Source organism: Falco rusticolus, chromosome 6 (genome assembly GCF_015220075.1).
Source record: "Falco rusticolus isolate bFalRus1 chromosome 6, bFalRus1.pri, whole genome shotgun sequence".
Lineage (NCBI taxonomy): Eukaryota > Metazoa > Chordata > Aves > Falconiformes > Falconidae > Falco > Falco rusticolus.
In genome coordinates this window covers 51,874,548-51,894,131 of record NC_051192.1, presented here as the reverse complement: position 1 = coordinate 51,894,131, position 19,584 = coordinate 51,874,548, and the positions used below count along the sequence as shown (strand labels likewise).

The 19,584-nt window shown below is 47.8% G+C and overlaps 1 protein-coding gene across 1 annotated transcript; it reads left to right on the top strand.

Annotated features, from left to right (window-relative positions):
• Nucleotides 1-2,204: 2,204 nt before the first annotated feature.
• On the top strand, nt 2,205-11,421 carry TBXT (T-box transcription factor T). The gene is made up of 8 exons (XM_037393109.1): nt 2,205-2,545; nt 2,714-2,978; nt 3,549-3,683; nt 4,433-4,494; nt 4,589-4,650; nt 5,604-5,780; nt 7,358-7,490; nt 9,355-11,421. The coding sequence occupies exons 1-8, from the start codon at nt 2,340-2,342 to the stop codon at nt 9,620-9,622; spliced, it is 1,308 nt and encodes a 435-aa protein (XP_037249006.1). The 5' UTR covers nt 2,205-2,339; the 3' UTR covers nt 9,623-11,421.
• The last annotated feature ends 8,163 nt before the right edge of the window (nt 11,422-19,584 follow it).

Below are 19,584 nucleotides of genomic sequence, written 5' to 3'. Positions count from 1 at the left end.
CTTTTTCAGGATGAAGATGCTTGAGGTGTTGCCTTCGAGGTACGAGCCCAAAGGAAGGGGCTGCGGGCAGCGCGCCCGGCTCCTGCGGGCTCTGAGCCCCCGCGGCTTTCGCTGGGACCTGCCCGCTGGCTGGTGGCGCACCTGAAGCGAAATAAATACCTGATAGCGAAAAGACCGTCTCAAACTACCTATAGTAGCTACTACGTATCAGCTTAGCAAGCTTCGCCCGTAATTTCTTTGCAAATGCTGCTCTCCCTTTCCGAAGAGGACAAAAAGCGGGCGGTAGATGCTCAGGCAGGAAAAGCTTTGAGAAACTTTAACGCAAAGAATTAAGCTGAAGGGGTAGCAACTTTCCGAGTGTTTTTGCACAGTGGTTGCAGAGAGCGGGTGTGCGGAATGTGACATGTCAGGCTGAAGGGGAAAAAAAAAGCTCCGCGGAGGAGTAAGTTGGTGGCACAAGAGCCCGGTGGTGCTGTGTAGTGAAAACACAGCCGTAAGTCACGGCTCCTGAAGCAAAAAGAAACGGAAAATAATAGCAGAAGCACTGGCTTGGGTGCAGGTTGGGTGAAGCCAGGCGCGCTCGGGCTGCGGCTCCGCTGTGTGCGGAGCATGGAAAGGCAGGGGTGCGGGCAGGGGTGCGGGCAGGGGTGCGGGCACATGTGCGGACAGAGATGCGGACAGGGATGTGGGCACGGGTGCGGACAGGGGGTGCGGGCAGGGGTGCGGACAGGGATGCGGTCAGAGGGTGCGGGCAGGGGGTGCCTGCTCGCAGAAAGAGCCTGTGCCCAGACTGAACCGTCGTCTGCACCCTGCAAGAGGGACCCCGCCATCGTGCCTCCCCCCGGTAGCCCTGCCTTCCAGGTCCTGCTGCTCCCAGGCAGCTGCCAGTGTACCCCGGGCACCTTCTCCTAAAATCTTAAAAATCCGGGCAGCGATGGTGCGGGTTCTTTGGAGAGGAGATGCTTGTTTTAAAAGCAACCCTCACTTTTACACCGCAGCGCTCCTTTCCCCCCTCTCCTTTGCTCCCGTTTAAAGAACTTGTTATTGTTTAAAGAGACCCCGTTGAACTATTTCCTGCTCATTGTCACCTCTCTCCCCCTCGCCCTCTATCCAGGGATTCTCACGGAAAGGTAATAAACTGTTTCTCTCACACCACAGACCGTCGCAGCCCCGGAGAATGCAAACTATCAAACCACCGGCGGGCGGGAGAGTTTCAGCCCAGCCCTCCTCTCCCTCTCCTCAGCCTGGCTTTTGCCCCAGACAACTCGAAAAGAAACTCAGCCCGTTGCAAAGTCCCACCCGTGAGGCTCAGGCTCCACTCCTGCCCGCAGAAACTGGTGGGGCTTTCTCCTTGTTGTATGGAACGAAGCCTTTAGCTGTCGGCCCGGGGTTTAGGAGGTGGGGTGGCTCGTAACCATCGATCTGATTTTTAGACTTTATATATATATTATATATATTTAGGTGGGATGGCTCGAAACCGTCGTGGTCCGAGCATTTCGGCTGCCTGCACGGGCGGTGGGAGGCCAGGTCCGCGCCTTGTCTCACAGGCGGGCGCTGCAAGCTGAGGACCAGGTGGCGCGGGTGGGGTGGGTGGGGGGCATCACTGTGGCAGCTGCTCTGCAGGGCGGTTTTAGCTTTGTGGTTCAATTTTGCAGCAAGGGCCGTGGTTGCTGACTGCAACCTTCACTGCAGCTGAAGCGCCACGGCTTGCGTCCGGGCAGCCTGGGAAGCGGGGCCGGGGCGGGGGGGGGCTGGGAAGCGGCGGGGCGGGGGGGAGGGCGCTGCGCACAGCCTGCCGAGGGCTTCCCGTTCTTTCCCTAACTCTGGATCCGCGGCGGGGGTTGTCTCCCCAAAGCAGACCCGGGGGCTCGCCGCGGCGGGCGGCGGTGGCCCCGCTGGCGAGTGCGGCGGGAGGGTGCCGCACGCAGGTTATGGGGCTGTTGCCGAGATGGGCCATTTCCTCCGCGGCTACCGGAGCCCCGGCCCCGGCGGCTTTGATAGAGGTGCAAACATTTGGGGGCAGATTTACATAAAATAGCCGCGTTTAATCCAGCGGGCCGCAATTAACATCACAGGCTTCCCCGGGCACCGTTGTGATATGGCCGCGGGCAGCCAATCGGAAAGGCCGGCCGGGGAGATCAAAGCGGCCGCCCGCCAATCAGCGGGGCCCCCCCGCCGGCATTGTGATGTCACCGGGGGGGTGTTTATGGCGGGGTATAACAGCGGCCGCTTCCCCGCTGCCGCTCGCTGGGGGCGGCGCAGGTCGAGCGGAGCCAGCGCCGGCCCCGCCGCTCGGGGCTCTGCAGGGCGCCGGCCCGCCAGGCGGGCGTGGGGCCGGGATGAGCTCCCCGGGCGCGGAGGGCGCGGGCAAGCCCCCGCAGTACCGCGTGGACCACCTGCTGAGCGCCGTGGAGAGCGAGCTGCAGGCGGGCAGCGAGAAGGGCGACCCCACGGAGCGGGAGCTGCGGGTGGCGCTGGAGGACAACGACCTGTGGCTGCGCTTCAAGGAGCTCACCAACGAGATGATCGTCACCAAGAACGGCAGGTAGGGGTGCCGCCGGCCCCGCGCCCTCCCGCCGCCCCCGCGCACAGCCTCCGGCGGGGGGTGGGGGTGTCCCCGGCGGCGGGGGGGCGGGCGGCGGCACAGCCCGGCTGAGCCCGGGGGGCGGGGGCTGCCCCCCGCCGTGCCTCGCGCCGCCGTGTCGCCCCGCAGGAGGATGTTCCCGGTGCTGAAGGTGAGCGTGTCGGGGCTGGACCCCAACGCCATGTACTCCTTCCTGCTGGACTTCGTGGCGGCCGACGGGCACCGCTGGAAGTACGTGAACGGGGAGTGGGTGCCGGGCGGGAAGCCGGAGCCGCAGGCGCCCAGCTGCGTCTACATCCACCCCGACTCGCCGAACTTCGGCGCGCACTGGATGAAGGCGCCCGTCTCCTTCAGCAAAGTCAAGCTCACCAACAAGCTCAACGGCGGCGGGCAGGTAAGCACCGGCACCGGGACCTGCGCCGCCCTCGCCGCCTGGCCGCGCTCGGCGGGGCCGGACCGACCCGTCCCTCCCGTCCCGGCGTCCTGCCGGGCCACCGCTCGCTCCCTCCGTAATGCTCGTCCGTGCGCTGTTAGCAAACGCGCCGGCGTGGGGTGAGTCCTCGTGTCCCGTCCTCCCACCCCCCGCATGCTTTCAGCAGAGCTGGTCTTTCCGCTGGGGCTGGGTGCCTTGATAATTTGACTTTCTGCTTTAAAATCCCTGCCTGGTCCGAATCTGCAGTGTAGTAGGCTGCATCCTTCTGGCTCTTCATCGCCAGCGTGTTTGCGGACTATGCAAGCCACCCTGTCAGGTAACAGGGATGAGGATAACTGGGCAAAAAGTCGGGGTGCCTGACTGCAATGTTCCCTTCTTTTTCTTGCAGCTCTGCTTTTAGGGTTTATTCGTACCTGTTGGCTCTTTCTCCTCTGCTGGAAAGATGGATCATTAGATACTTTACAACCTGAGCGCTCGCTGTGCCTGCCGCCACTCTGTCACTGCTTACCTGCTCTGTCCCTTTGCTCACAGATTATGTTGAACTCTCTGCACAAGTATGAGCCAAGGATCCATATAGTGCGAGTGGGTGGCCCGCAGCGGATGATCACCAGCCATTCCTTCCCCGAGACCCAGTTTATAGCAGTGACAGCCTACCAGAACGAAGAGGTATGCACGGCGGGGAGGGAAGGATCCGAGTACCAGCAGGTTTCAAGTGGCAAAGCGCATGTTACAGAGCAAAATAATGGATCTCGCTTCACATTTGTCAGTTCTTGCTGTGCTTTGTTTGAAGCTAAATGTGAAAAAAGAATTGAATATATGTAGAAGACCTATGGATGTACAATAGCACAAAGATCTGAGTGCTGTTTGTCTCCTTATGTACTGCAAATTGATTGCAGGAGAGTAATTCTTAAAAGATTCTGTGGGGCAAACAAGTATGGTAAGAAATACAGCTGTCGTTTTCGGCTACATAATGAAATAACTGGACATGCCACTTTCAGCGCTGGCCTTTCTCTGTTAGCCAAAATGCACATTTATGTTTAATGAGTCTGTAAATGACCAGTTTTTTGAGATTTACCTTTTTTTAATGGCCATTCTGCTCTGGCTTGAAATGTGAAGGTTTTTGTAACTCTTCAGTGTACTACCTTTCTTAGCTGTTTCCTTAGCTGATCAATAAATGCAGACAATTCAGTCTCTTAGAATTTGGCCAAGGGACTAATTCCTAGCCCTCTGCTAACAGCTCAGACCTTAGGGGCTGTTTAATTGATGTCCGTAGGTTGGTGTTATGGGCCTAATCTTCTTTCTTCAAAAATCTGTGATTCCACTAACTTCATTGGCTAGTCCTAATTCAAATCCTAGTATCTGTATGGTAATGAATGGTTATACTTGCAAATAAAGGTATTTGTTGTTGTTTTTAGATCACAGCTTTAAAAATTAAATACAATCCGTTTGCAAAGGCATTTCTTGATGCAAAAGAAAGGTGAGAGCCCTTAACTCAATTCTAAAGTGTGCATTTTTTTACATAGGTCTGTAAAAGCAGATTCTTAACTAAGACGGCACGTTTTCTCTTACAGAAGTGATCACAAAGACATGATGGAGGAAGTGGGAGACAACCAGCAGTCTGGGTATTCGCAGCGTACGTTTCCTTTCATTTTGCATCGTGGAGATAACTTTGATTTCTTCTATCTTATCCGTTAAGTTAAGCAGAACTTGGAGAGCAGAGTTTGCTGGCTGGCTTGTTAGTTCATAGGGGGAATAACATTACCAATCCTCATGGTTGTGGTTCGTGCAGGTTTATGATTGTGTAAGTATTATGATATATGCGCGTGTATGGTTAAGATTTCTGCATTACATTCAAAATCCTTTAATAGAATCTTGCAGTTACCTTCATGTCTAAAAAGACAGCTGCCTTTTGTATGCGAGGGCAGCAATATTCATATAGATACGGAGGCAAAAGTTAATTTCAAAATACAGCAGAAAATTGCTGAAATGGTACTTACGTTTTAAGTACTCTAAGAAAATTAGGGGCAACCGCTTAAAAAGCTTTTTCAGATTGGTAAAAATTATTAGTGTTCTAATGATTTCTGTTTTAACAGATTCTTGCTAAATGTCTGCAGCCTATAAAGGTGGGAAGTTGAGTTGCAGTAGGAATTGCTTTGTTTCAGTGAAGATGCCTAATTTTTAAGAGTTCTTCTTAGCATTCTTAGAAACCTTAGAACTTTGGTATAGATTGAGACCCCCAAAGAGCAATTTAAAACTGAAGATCACGCTAGCAATTACTGAGCACACACTACCTATGTAAGGGAGGGTTTAATCATTTCAGTGTTTCCTTGCTGTGATGGTAATTCAACAATGATTTAAAAAATGGTGTTAGCTTAACAGGGGGCTTCTTATAAGCTGTTGTCTAATTTTCCTTCATAAGATCTCTTATGAAAGTTGTAAAGATCCAGATTTTTCAGCCATGTGGAAACTGTTTCCTTTCCCGAGTGAGTGTGTCCTCGCTGATCAATTATTTATCTGGTTGCTGTGATTCTTTCCCTGCCTGGCTGCATTACATACCCACCTTACAAACCTCTTGCTTCCTCACAGTAGGTAGTTGGCTTATCCCTGGGACTGGGACTCTGTGCCCACCTGCCAATCCTCACCCTCAGTTCGGAGCCCCCCTGTCGCTCTCCCCTGCTCACAGCTGTGAAAGGTACTCATCGCTGAGGAACCACCGTCCTGCCCCCTACCCCAACCCCTACACCCATAGAAACAACTCGCCAAGTAAGTCTGATGTTGCAGCTCTGTAAAAAGATGGGAAATGAGCAGAGGGATGCGAGCTTTGAGCAGTGGGCATCTCAAGCGATGACACAGAAATTGAGGTCGCCATCTAACTCAGTTGGCACAGAGCGCTTGGGGCCAGCATTGCAAAGACATAGGGCTGATGAGTACGTCTCCCCAGTCTCTTTATGATGGAAAACCTGAGGGTGTGTAAAACTGTTTTGTGCTAATCTGTTAGATTATGTGGTTCTGGCTTTGTCTTGTGCTCTTGAATTCTTGTAACCAGTGAGCTTAAGCTTACTTTGACTTTTTTAAGTTTGAAAATGAGGATTTTAATCATTAGTTAGAGGTAATACAATGAAATGAAGAAGCATATGTCTGGTTCTGTTAGTGTCACTTGTTATTAACACATAATAATTGAGGGCCTGATTCTGTCAGCTTTACTTGCCTAAGTTAACATCAGTACGTTAAGGTTGTTCTCAGTGAGTGTCACAACTGGATATACAGAAACAATACAGAGCTGAATAAACTGCAGACCAGTTTAAAAGTTGTGCTCAGAAATAGCCAGATAGCTTAAGACTAAGTGCCTTCAGCCATAGGTACTTAAGGGAGAGAAGGACATTTTTAACAATGATTTTTTGTGTGTGTGTGGTTTCTTTTTCTTCTGGCAAAGGCCTGTTAACAATTTTTGCCTTTCAGTCTGTATGGATATTGAAGGTTCCCACTTCACAATTCAAAATATTTTTTTTTTAAAGTAATACACCAGCTTTTAGATGCAGCCTGACCAATCTTGTATGTAGCTTTGTAGTTCATTTAACTAGATCTCTGTGGGCTTGCATCTTGGAGATGTTATACAAGTTTTGTGACTTGAAACAGCATAAATGAACAAAACGGCTCTGTTGTTCCTTCTTGCTTCCTAGTCCTCAGCAAGGAACCTCTTTGTCCCTCAGCCAGCTGCCACAGCAACTTCTTTCTCACTATGGATGGCTGTATAGGATTCCCTTTATAGCTTCCTAATGCCTTTGCTGTGTTGGCTGGCCAGTTTTGGTCACAAGCCAAGTAGCTTAAGCCCCAGTCCAGTCACTCCTGATGGTGCCTAAGGCAGACTTCAAAGCCCGTGGTGGCATGCTCAGCTCAAAACTGGGATGTGTGATCCAGTGATATGCGCACTATTCAGGGCTGCCAGGCTGCTACTGCCAATGTAGATGATGCAGATAAAAAGGTGCCTTGGGACAGCGTAGGTAAGGAGCTCGCCTCTTCCCACTGACCAAACAGGGAAGCATGGGCTGAATTAGCAGGCGGTTTGAAGACAGCTTTTTAGCCATAGATCCTACATAGAAATAAGACTTTGCGGTTGTAAGTTGAGCAAAACAACATGTCAGCAGGGGCAATGCCAGTGGAAGTGTAAGCCTGACACAGCTGGTAGCTGACTTCATTTTTCTGTGTGTATGTAATTTTATTTGGTTTTTTGCAAGGCAGTAGTGGAGGAGGGAGGTTTGAAGTTATACATTGCATTTGAATACAGAATTGTTATTTGGTTTGGTTCTAGTGTGTTTTAAGTGCTTGCTTGCTTTTTTTAGCAGCCTATGCCGATAACTCCTCTGCCTGCCTGTCCATGCTGCAGTCCCATGACAACTGGTCTTCTCTAGGAGTTCCCACACACACGACGATGCTGCCCATGAGTCACAGCACTGGCACATCTACCAGCTCCAGGTAGGAGTCCATCCCTCAGCAGCCCTCAAACTGATCTATTGATACTTCGTAGAAAGAAAAGGCTGAAATAGGAGTAAAGTCACCAGCAAATTGGAAATCCTTATGACCATGTGTGAATCATTAGCTATCTGGGGAAGGGCACAGAGAAGGATTGTTCTCAAGGAAGACATTGAAGAAACAGATAAAAACTATGGTTTTTGTGGTTTGGTTTTGGAAATGTAGATACTTGTGACAGCAATATTTGATAGATTAAGGATTGCAAATCACTTAAATATCCATTGAATTTTAGTATGCTTTTTTAAGTTTCATCTCTTTTAAGCAAAACGATGGTTAAACAGTTTATTTTTGGTCTGTTTCATTTTAGCTGGTCACTGCTCTCCCAGCCATCTCAACAAACCCTTGTTCTACTAACGAAGGGGCAGTGAACCATAGTGTGGAGAGCAAGTGGTTGGGGCAGTAATTCTTTACTTAAGTATTTGCCACACAAACCAACGTATCATGGGATTATACACATGGTGAAAGTCTTTCCCATTTTGTGATCATATAAATGTATCTCTTTCTCCTTTTTGTCCTTATTATCTTAATTAAACTTTTGAATCCTTTAGCAGAGATTTAGCTTTCAGTCAGTCCCTTAGAGCTAAACTTCAAAAAAAAAAAATCGAAGAGATACAGATAAGGTGGTAAAATCTTTGCTATTAACCACAGAGGGCTGAGGTTTGGGCATCTTTCTCAGCGATTCAGACCTACAACTCCATTTGCAGAAAGCATTTTTATTTGAACCGTGCACATGGACACTTTGTTGTTAATCAGAGTATGCACTACTACCTGGTATAAGATAACTCTATTACTGAACATAAGTTTTAGTCCTGAACATGTGTTAATGAAGCAAACAAGTCATCCTAGCACTTCTATGTCTGACTCCCAGGATTTATACTTGGGAAGTTGCAAAGTCCATTGAGTTTCAGTTGCTGCGCTGAGTTGTGCAGTAGATAAAACCATTAGAGCTGGAACTGTGGGTCCTCAAGGAAGGCATTTCTCCCCAAAGACCCCTTTTGTCTAAACCCCTATCTGTAAAGTAAGAATAATATCTATCTATCTTGTTAAACTGCTTGAGATAAATAGGTAGAAAATGCTGTGTCGTATTATACAGCAGGACTGAACTTTTTTCATAGTGTTTCTCTTGAATCACCTTGTTTCTTGTAATTAATATGTATATTTATACATACGCGTGTGCATATACATACTCTGAGGCAAGAGAGTGTGGAGGCTGTCCTCACAAGGCTTTTCTTCCTTTCAAGCAGTCGTTTCTGTAGTATCTGCAATCTGCAGCCATCAGTCTGGCTCTTCCCCTCCTAACATGAGATGATGAACAGGGAGGGCTGAACTGCTGTCTGGAGGCACCTGTCCCTCTCTGACTACAGAGGGACCCAAGAGGGATTAGGGCTCTGGCAGGCCCATGGCAACGGATTTAAACCTGCCTAGGTCCAGCAGCTGCGGTGTCCAACCTCCTCCACCATGTGCCTTCCCCCTGAGGCAAGGGCATGGCACGGCTTAGGATCAGCTCTCAAACCTCCCCGTTTTTCAGCCAGCCTGTTCATTCCTCAGCTTGGCTCAAAATCCGCTGGTAATACCTAGCGCTGGAACCTGCTGTTGGAGAACAGGGAGGTTAGGTTTATTGGTGGCGTGCCATGAGTACAAATCCTGCCCAGGGTTCCTTCCTGCCTCACAGTGGCTGGGAACATACTAAAGAAATTCCCTGTCTCCAGCAAATGGACCCAGCCTTGGAGCTGTGTTCTGACCTGAGCAACTGCCAGCAGCACTAGGGTCACTATAGTAACTTGTTCTATCGCTTTCCCTCTTTCAGCCAGTATCCTAACTTGTGGTCTGTGAGTAACAGCACCATCACACCTGTGTCTCAGCCAAGCGGGATGTCCAATGGCCTGAGCTCCCAGTTTTTACGTGGCTCTCCAGTGCACTACACTGCCCTTCCGCACCCCGTCACTGCTGCCTCCTCCGCCTCCCCCCTGTACGACGGCGGGGCACCCACGGACCTGCCCGACAGCCAGTATGATGCCTCTGCACACGCCAGGCTAGCATCCACGTGGACGCCTGTCACCCCTCCTTCCATGTAAACCCAGACCTTTTCCTATAAGACAGACTTTTTAGCTACTGAATTACTTTAAATGCTTAATCCTCAAGGAAGAGAAAAAAGGAGACATGAAGTAAATTACAGACAAAACATCTGCACCGCTTTGCATAAAGCGTCTACGTTATACCTCTTATAGTGAACATCATTGACTTCATGTAGTGTTTACAAACCTGGTGAGCGTGCAATTCTGAGAGCAGATTCACTGCTTTTAATCTTTTTTTTTCTTTAAGTTTGGTAGACCTAATTTTTAAGATTTTTACTTAGATTCCAAATTTCTCAGTGTTTGATGTATTTGGACCTGAGGTTTGGCGTCGTTCTTGAGTAAGTTACTCCTAACTGTTTTTCAGTTATTTTTTTTTAATGGCAAACTTAGCTATAGTCATGAGAAGACTTTTATTAACTGTCTAGTTAGAAGCATTCTGAAATATGCACAAATGTAGCTGAGGAGTGAAGTTTTTGGAAAATCATGTGCACTAACACGTATTTGCCTCACAAATACGTTGCGTTCTTAACTGTATGCTTATTTCCTTGCTGCTGAATTAATGTTGAGACAATCTGCCAGAACTATATTCTTCTTAATAAACGCAGTATTAATGTTTGGCCTAAATTGTTTCACCCAAAAGATTCCTTTTAGAGGTAAGTTTTGCTGTTTGATGGCATAGATTTCAAGTACCTGTCAGCTTAGCTAAACACCTCGTTTCAGACAGCCAATGTCTAGTTTAGGAGCCCTATCCAAAACCTCTTTGAGCCACTGAAAAAACACCAGTTTTGTTTGGTTTTATGGTCTCTGGCTCAGGCCTTAAGGGAGGGAGTTCAACACCTGGAGAATCATTCTAATTTATTTTATTTCAATATTGTACTCTGTTGAACTATATTTATTATCTGGTAAATTACAACTTTTTTACATATCTTAACATGTAGAAAATAATCCCTCAACCTACAGTGTACTCTTTTAAGACAATCATATGTGGGATATGTCACCCAATGGTACATTGAACAGCGTGGATATTAAGTAGTTAACTTACTGTAAGGGGGGAAAGTCCTAGATACCAATAATTCTGGGGAAAATTGCAGATGTGCTAAGCTTTAAAATACACTGATGCCTTAACTTGCTGGAAAGATCAGGGCTTGATAAAATACTTCTGTCAGGACTGTTATCAAGTAATATGCTCTAAATTTCTGATGAGGCTAACCCAAAACGTTGGCCCAAAGTGTGCCCTCAGACATGTCTCTTTCTCCCGCTGACTCCGGTGAGTACATGCCCAGAGGAAAGTGAATTGTTTTGCATAAGCCATAATAAATAACTTTTATAGTGAAGTGCCTAATACAGTGAAGCAAAATTCTGTATCAGGGAATTCCTTAAATAACTCTGTGTGCTCACGTGCTACGGTGGCAGCTTGAAGATGAAAAAGCAAATTTTTGCCACCATTTTGGTCTCTTTGGCACCCTATGGGCAGGTCCCTGCACCTGGAAAGACTTTGGCAGGGCTTTGTCCGTGCGGAAGGATTTGTGTGTGACTGCAGGCTGCAGTCTCCTGGCGGTACTCCGGTGGGAGACAGCACCAGAAGCAAATGGCTGCACGACCGTGTTCTCTGTCAATATGTAAATACTGATCTAAGCGCTCCTATTTTATTGCGAAGGTAAATTGTGTAAATGATGTAAGTGCATTATTATTTAGACTATTTTGTAGAAATTAGCAACGTATTTCATTGTGAGGTTTTTTCTACTTGTATTTCGGAAGTATAATTTAAATTGAAAAACAAAGAGTAAAGATTCTTAAATAAACTTCATGCTTAACTTTCAGTTTGTGGGGAGTGGTGTGAAAGGTGGAACAAACGCACATCAGACATATCAAACCTACAGTATGTTGTCCTTCCACAGAGCGGTTTCACAAATGGTTCCTGCTGCACGGTGGCTTCCGGATGTGGGTGAAGGGTCAGAGAGTTCTTCATAACCAAATCAATGATCATTTAGTCATGAAGAACTTAAAAAGATCTATTGAGATGCTACATTCTCCTCATCTGCTTCTCCCCCTTTTCCTGCCCCTCTTTGTTTCTCCCTCCTGTCAGTAAATCCTTGACTGACCCGTGGTCAGAGGTGTTGGGTGAAAGCTCTTTTCCCACAGTGACCAATTTGTAGGATAAATGCTGGTGCTGGATGCAAGCCTGGCAGCTGCTGTGTTCTACCCTGATAGCCAGATTTTTCAAATGAGCTTCTGAATAATGACCCCAGTAATAAATGCCTGGTATACTCTGATATATTGAAGGAGTCTGTTGCAGACTGATCTAGCACTACAGTGACTGTGCAGATAGCTGAGCACGCAAATGTCACTTCTGGGAGCTGATAGTGTCAGTGGGGGAGCCCAGCTCGTGTTGTGGAGGGAGCTGACTTTATCCTTTGCCCCAGAGCTATGCCCTCAAAGCAGACACGTTGGAGGAAAGAGGGTGATCCATCCGCCGTGCAGTGAAATGGAGAGAGGGGTGTAAAGTGGGAGAGAGGTGCTAGCTCCAAGGCTGCAAGATGTCCCTTTGCATGGCCCCTGGCAGGCAGCCCACAGTGGGGCTGTCTTTGCTCCAAAGGAAGACAGTCCACAGCTGCTGCCCAGCACAGAGGTCAGGGGTTTCTCAGGTTCTTGCACAACTTGTACTGAAGAAACAATTCCTATGTCTATGTGGGCAAAAACACCTGGGGCTATTTATCAGCTTTTAAGATTTAGCTGGGTCTGGATGAACTACCTGCCTGTATCTGGAGCCCTCTGGCTATGTGAGGAGGAGCCTGGTGCCCCTCTCCTGCTATAGCTTGACATGCGGCCTTGGAGGCCTCCATAACACTGTTTTGAGGTGAACTTAAAGCCAGTGGGAACTTTTCGATGCCTGGAAGACCATGTGATACTAACCTGGGAGCTGAACTCTGGGTCCTGAAAGAGGCTGTCGTTGCCTGGTGAGCAACCTTGGCAGTGTCATGTGGGTAGCTTCTCTGCTGGTCAGTACTTTCATACTCGTTTTAGGTCTTGAGGCAAAGGCAGATTACCATCAAATTAAACTCATTGCTATGAAAAGATTTCTGAGCCTGAAGAATAAGTATGTATGCACAAGGCCTTCGTAGATGCAGCACTGCACATCTCCAGGCAGCTTGGTGCTGGTAGCAGGTGGATTTTACCTCATCAGCCTTTTTTGGTGTGGGTTTTTTTTCCCCTCCCATACTTTCAAATGAAAGAAACCGAAACCTTTCATGCCATTGAAGGCAAGTTGTGTGCTGCTTTAAAGCAGACTGAGCATTTCACCTTCTGTCTTTTCACACCTGCTCTGCCACCATCTTCTTCCTCAATGGTGCTTTTCCTCTTGCTGGGTTCGTGTGGCTAAGCAGCCATCGGAAGCACCTCAGGCTCACAAACAGGGTTGCTGTTGCTGGAGGAGCTGGGCAGTCAGACCCGGATGACTCCACAAATACTCAAGCCAGCATGAAAACCACGTGGATGTTGTGTGACTCATCTGGAGAGGCTTTTCTCACCCGTGGGCTTGCGACAGCAGCGCTGTGCCATGCTCCCGCCCCAGCCGCCTGCTGGTGCACCCCTGGGGCTGGTGGCGGAGGCGAGGCGGAGGCACACATGTACCTGACATTTCCGAACGCTGAAAAAGGCTGGTGTGAGACAGCTCGCCCCAGCTAGCCCGCTGGCAAGCAGGGCTCTGTGGTTTCCCTGTACCAGTGCCACCACAGCTCTTTGCCACTTCTGTCCCCGTGCCACATGCCAGACAAGCACCAGGGCTAGAGATTACTGGGAGAGGTCTAAATGCTCGGGGATTAAGCCATCAGCAAATGCTCAGGACTCTTCAGAAACCTATATTGTTTACCATCTCCACATGTTAATGCTTTTTTCCTTTGGGTAAGGAATAGTTGCCACCTGCAAAAATCCTTGTAGACCCCTCAGCCCTGTTGCTCACGAATGTCTTGCTCTGTCTGCAAAAGCCATATGAATACTCAGTCCCATGCAGGAGTAAAACACCAGACTGGGTATTCCCACACTTGTCTCCAGCCTGACTCGTCCCCATAGATGTCAATTAGATTAAGTGAGATAATATATATTAAGGTATTGCATCACTGGCATCAATAGTCCAAGCAGTTAATGTAATTAAAATAAAAATTAACTAAAAAAGTAAAAAAAAATTAACCCCACACCTATTCTTAGGCAGGTGTAAAGAAGACAAGAAGAAACATGTATGTTTTTAAAATGACACACAGGCCCATTCCAGGGGCTTAGATCTGTGGAGAAAATCATTTTCTCTTCAGAGAGTCTGGTTTTATCTGCTCCTGGATTTCTGTGCCTTTGAAAACGGAGGTAAAGAAAATGAGGGAGCCAGTCTGAGTGGTGTATGGTGCAGTTCCAGCACCCGGGGTGCTGCCATGGGTACGTGACCAAAGGAGTGAATATCCTCCTGTAGATGGCTGGCTGTACTTGCTAGGCAAGGAGCTTGCAGCTTTATTTTTGCCTTTCCCTCTCTTAAGTATTGCTGCATTATAAAATTAGGTTACTGTTTCTTGATGCTAGTAAGCTATATTAACTGCCTCAGCCAGTCCATCAATGCAAATAATTCCTCCGTGATATGCAGTTATCTGACTTGTACTGCATAGGGTTGGAAGGACTCTCCTGAATCCAGTTACTTAATTACAGACAATCCCTTCACCAAGACTTTTTAGGAAAGCACCAGGGTTTGTCTCAAAACAAGTTGGTGAGATTTTGAGGAGATTTTTGAGTGCCTGTGGCCAGTGGTGCTCCTTTTTCTGTTGGGAGACTGTTGCGGTCCCCTTGCTTCTCAGTGCTTAGGAGCCATGTTTTAATTGTCAGCTGAAATTTATCTACAATCATGACTACCTGTTCTTGAGCCAAAACCTACTCCCAGCTTAAATACTTCTTCCCCCCAGTAGTGTATAAGCTGATATGTATAGTTAGGCAGTGATTTCTCTGCCTCTCTTTTGACAGGTTATAAAACCCGTCTGTTCTGGGGCAGCTTTCCCCACGTGCTGGCCCTTTGTGCCTGAATGGCTCATTGAAAGAGGGAGCATGCGTGCATGCGGTGTAATGCACGGGCTTGAGAGGAGCCTATGCAATGGTGTGCTGCTTCCCTAACTGCAATGAAACCAGCCATTTTGATAACTCTGAAAATCACATTTTCTTTATCTAGGGTTACATCAGTGGTTAACTGGTCATGGTGATCCAAGTCCTTCTTTAGCTATTTTTTGCTGATGAACTCCCATCTTTTGGCAGCAGAAAGTACTATTAATCTCTTGACTATGACTTCACCCTTGTCTCTGTCAGCTTTATTCCACTTCCATTGCTGCCTAATTGTCTAGTTTTTCCTGTGAGATACTTCCATTTTTCTCTGCATTAATGATATCTCCCGACCTCCCAACTCCAGCAGATTTTGTCAATGATCTCTTCAGGTTTGGACTAACTCTTTAATGAATGTGCTAACCCAAGACTGGTCCAAGTCCTCTGCTAGAAGCCTTTCTCTGGCCTGGCCCTTTCCCAATCGCTGTGCCCTTACCTAGTCTATAGACTTGCAAGTCACACGCTAATCTCCATGTGTGATCTGGGAGGATGGTCTCAGCCCTGTGCCGATAGGGACAGCAGCTGCCCTGCTTGAAGTCACCTGTGAGGGCCAGAGCTAGCAGGGAGAAATGGTGCTGGGGGGAGAGATGCATTTCCATGAAGTCCCCCCATAAAGCTCTGCAGATGGTCGTTTGTCCTGTCCATTTCATGGGAGGCTCAGATGGTTGGAAAGGAACTGCAGCATCTTAGTGTTTCAACTGACACCAGATAACAATAAACCCACAGGCCATACCAGCTTCCATTTCCATTCCTGTCTTTCATTATCCTTTCTTTCAAACTTAGTAGTGAAGCTGTGTGTTCTGGAAGATGAACCTCCTCCCAAAGTCTGTCATGTGCGATGGCATCTCTGTGAGTCTTGGCCTTGCTCGAGCAACTTCTTTCCCCTGTGTCGTAAAACACACCTCCGACATCTGCTGTTTGCTAAATGTGCAACACCAGGCCTGAGCTGAGGAATAAACGTTTGCTGCTGGGTTGGGACTTCAAGTCCCCAGATGCTGGAAGAGAAATGATGTGCTTATTCCCTGACCTCAAGTACACTTACCTGCTTGAGCCTTGTTGCCTTGTTTGCATTTGAGAGTGACCATTGCCAAGCCTTAGGTCCCATTAGCCTTTCTGCTTTTGCATTATACCTCCTCCTCCTCCTCAGTGAGAACAGCAGCAGGCTAATGAATGCTTGTGAAAAGAAACCCTATATTAGCCCTAATTTTCATCACACTCTAATGGCACAGCAACCCCATTTCTCTCTCCTCTCCACGCACATGGGCTGCAGGCTTCTCTGGTCCTTCTCTGGAATATGTCAGGTTTGCGGCACTTGAGCTTTCTGAGTGTTAAGTGACTCCTTGGAATGCCGTTCGAGGCTCAAGTGATGTAGGTCAGTACGGGGAGAGTTAATGTGGTTTACACAGGCAACCTGGAAAAACCCACTCGCTGAATGGAGAAAAGCCTGGAGAAGCCTAACAAAATGCCCAGAAAGGAAACCAGAACATTCAGCAGCTCATGAACGAGATCTGACTGTTTGCTCGTATTTGTGATCCCTTCCTATTTATGCAGGGACTGGTGTGCATGCTGGACAACTCGTGATCCGTGGTGGAAGGCTGTACGGCTGTGCAGAGGCTGGGCTGCGTGAGGCCCACGAGTGGCACAGACCCACCGGGTGGCTGGCCTGCCTCTGTGGGGAGGGGGAGAGCAGGCAGGTGAAGCTACTTGGGGTGGGCACACGTGGGGCTTTTTGGAGCAGGCAAAGCCAGCTGATCGTGTGATAGGCTAATTCACTAGTGGGGAAGAGGAGGAACTGCAGATATATTTGGGATGTGCAGGATAAGAGTGAGTTTGTCCTTGATCTTTGGAGTGGCCGGCCTTGGGCTTGCAGGTAGGTGTGGAGGGACCGCTGGGCTGGGGCTCTGCTGTGAGACTGATGGTGTTTGGGGGACTGAGCTGCTGTGGGCTTGAGAGGTCTTTTTCCCCTGTGTCCTCCTGGGGCAGAGCTGCTGTTTGGCTATAGTCCTGTGGTGGGATGGCCAGGAGAGCCTGCAGCTTGGTCCCAGGGGCTGCCCTGTGGCTCAGCCTCCAGAGGGGCAGCTTGCTGCAGGGCAGTTCTGGTGCTCTCTAACATAATTAGCTAACGGCTGTTTCTGCCAAGAAGCTTGTGGTCTGGGAAGGCAAAGCCTTCATGAGGCTTGCTGCAGGCACCTCTTGCTTCCAGGGTGGAGAAAATGCTTATTCTTCTGCCTTCCCTGGTGGCAGGGAGACAGCAGTGAGGCTGGCTGCTGCCTGACCCGCCACCGCCAGGGAGGAGAGGGCATGCCCCTGGAAGGGGAACCGTCCGGCAGTCAGGACCTGGAGGCTCTGCCCACCTTCAAAAAGACAAACTTGGTGTCAGAAAACTCTGATGCCTCCTAGAAGAGTACGTTTTGCTGAGAAAAGCTGAAATCGGCTGGTAGCTTGTCTTAGCTTTGTCTTGACTTCATGAACTTGGTGCTATTTTGGATTCAAGGTGGCTGCCGCTAGTTAACTCTGCACAATCACTGGTGCTATTTTGCAAAGGGTTTTGGCTTGTGGAGTTGGGTTCTGGGCACTGTACTGAACGTGTGCAATGTAATTCTTGGTGTCTTTTGCCATCCTTCACCTTAATGCAACATTAGTAATAGTAATTCTGAAACTTTAATCATTCTGAGAACTTCCCACATGAAAACTTCTGTTTCAATACACTAGAAGTGGTGTCTCCTGCTGTGTTCTCTGCCTGAGTTTATGCCCAAAAGCGTTTGGCCTGTGTGAGATGCAGTTGTAATACTTGTAACCCAGGATAGCTATGTGTTCTGGTTGCTCCTCTCTTACTAATATATGGATAGCTCATATGAGTTTCCATCACCTGCCACTTCCTTGGCTAGATATACGTTGACTATGGTGGGTGGGAGGGAAAAGGCAGAAATTTCCATTCGCCCCAACAGTAGGATTTTTCATTTCCTGTACTTAGTTTGTGTCTCTACAAAATGAAGTGCAGCTCTACCACTGGGGTGAGTGGAAACTTCTGGCTTCTTCCTGTTCCTTTGGTTTGGACACATGCAAAGTCTCAAAAGCCCCAACCAAATAGTTACCTAACCCACAAAACATCACGGGCTGGATGCATGCTTTTCTTACGCTTTTGGCAGCCAGAGAATCCATTACCTTTTGGCGGTGCTTCAGCCGCTGCACAGGGGCTGCCAGGATGCTTGTGCGGCTGGAGCTTGGGGATCTATGCAGAGGAAGGGGGAAAACCAGGCTTAGGGTGAGACATGGAGGTGGGAGGGGAGCACTCAGTGAGGAAATTTGAGAAAATGAGTCCTGTAACTTTTTGCCATCTTTTATTTACAGAAATTTTCTAATACCTGTGTGGATTATTTGTAGTGAGTGTAGTGATCTCTTTTACAGTGTGTGAAGAGCATTGACACAGTGTCACTGGGGTTTTCATGCTGCAGATGTTAACATAAAATTAATGAGAGTAAGCATGACTAACCTAAGCTAAGGTTATTTTTTAGCACACTAAAAATACCTAGCAACTGGATACTAACTTGAATATAAGGCTAGTGAGACCTTCCGTTCCAGGATGAATAAAAAGAGATGAACTTTTGCAGCTGGACATGCAGCAGTCTCTTCTCTGTGTGGTTTTGGTTTGGTTTTTTCTGGTGTGTGTTTTGTTTTTTTTTTTACTTACAGGCACATTTTTTTATATAGGTGAGGAATGGTGCTCATCTTGAAAGGACTTGGTTCTTCAAACCACAGAACCATTGTTGAGGAATGCCAGGGAATTCTGCAAATATGCTGAGTGCCAAAAAGTGATAGCAATTAAACAGCCCTTGAAAAATTGCCTGTCAGAAGACTGAATTTGTTTTTTTTAAACTGACTAGTGACAGCAAACAAACTACTTAATTTTGACTTGCTGCTTTTTTTGTGTGTGCTAGTGAATAGATCACAGCATTCCCTAGCCTGCTAATTTGTCAGTCTGAGGAATGCCTTTCTTTTTTTGTTGAAATTTTGTTGCTAGGTAATTAAATAAGGCAAGCTTCATCTGCAGCTCATAGAGAGCTTCAGAAGTTGGTTTCAACAGATAGCCAAGTTGTGAGGTGCACCTTTCTCTTATTCCTCGTACGAATTTGCAGTAGTGAAGCCTGGCTGATGACGTTTGCAAAGTCCGTGCTCAGATAGGCTGTTGCACAGTCCAATTTGCTTTGGCAGACTTGATATCAAATGGTTGTTACTCTCCCCAGTCTTATTTCAACTCCAATTCATGTAGTTGTGATGGTCCCAGTTAACATAAAGATTGAAATTTATCCCTAAAATGTGCATTTCCCCCCCTGAACCTTGAATTACTTAAATTAGTACAGAAGAAAATTGAACAGCTATTTATTTTAAGAGAATGTCGAAGACTGATGGACGCTTTCTTCTCTGCATTAGCTCTTGCTCAGACCCGGTGGGATGGGCTATGGTGTGTGGCTGCTGATCGGATGGTGCCCACTAAGTATACAGGCTTGTGCTGGCAGGCTCACCCCATTCTCTCTGCTTGGAACACCATCCATGCTGCTTTCTGGTGCATTGCTACTGGGATTTGGAGAATAGCCCTTGTGCAGGGACAACCGCATCACACTGAAATGTTTGTGGAAACACTTTGTGCTTTTTTGTTATTACTGGTGTGAATTTCTAATGGGTTCAGGGTGGCACTGCTGGCACTTAGCAAGCATCTAGAGCTGGAAAACTTAAGGCAATTATTGTGAAAATGGTACTGTTAGCTGAAAAGCTAATCCTGAGATTAGAGCTGGAGTTTAGCTAGCTCTAAATAAGGATTTCCCAGCCTGAAATCCCAT

Excerpts from the sequence above, each read along its gene's own strand:
- TBXT (XM_037393109.1), top strand. The coding sequence starts at position 2,340 with ATGAGCTCCCCGGGCGCGGAGGGCGCGGGCAAGCCCCCGCAGTACCGC. Across the intron at positions 4,495-4,588 it reads TTTCTTGATGCAAAAGAAAG|AAGTGATCACAAAGACATGA; the intron begins GTGAGAGCCCTT and ends TTTCTCTTACAG. Across the intron at positions 5,781-7,357 it reads CCATAGAAACAACTCGCCAA|CAGCCTATGCCGATAACTCC; the intron begins GTAAGTCTGATG and ends TGCTTTTTTTAG.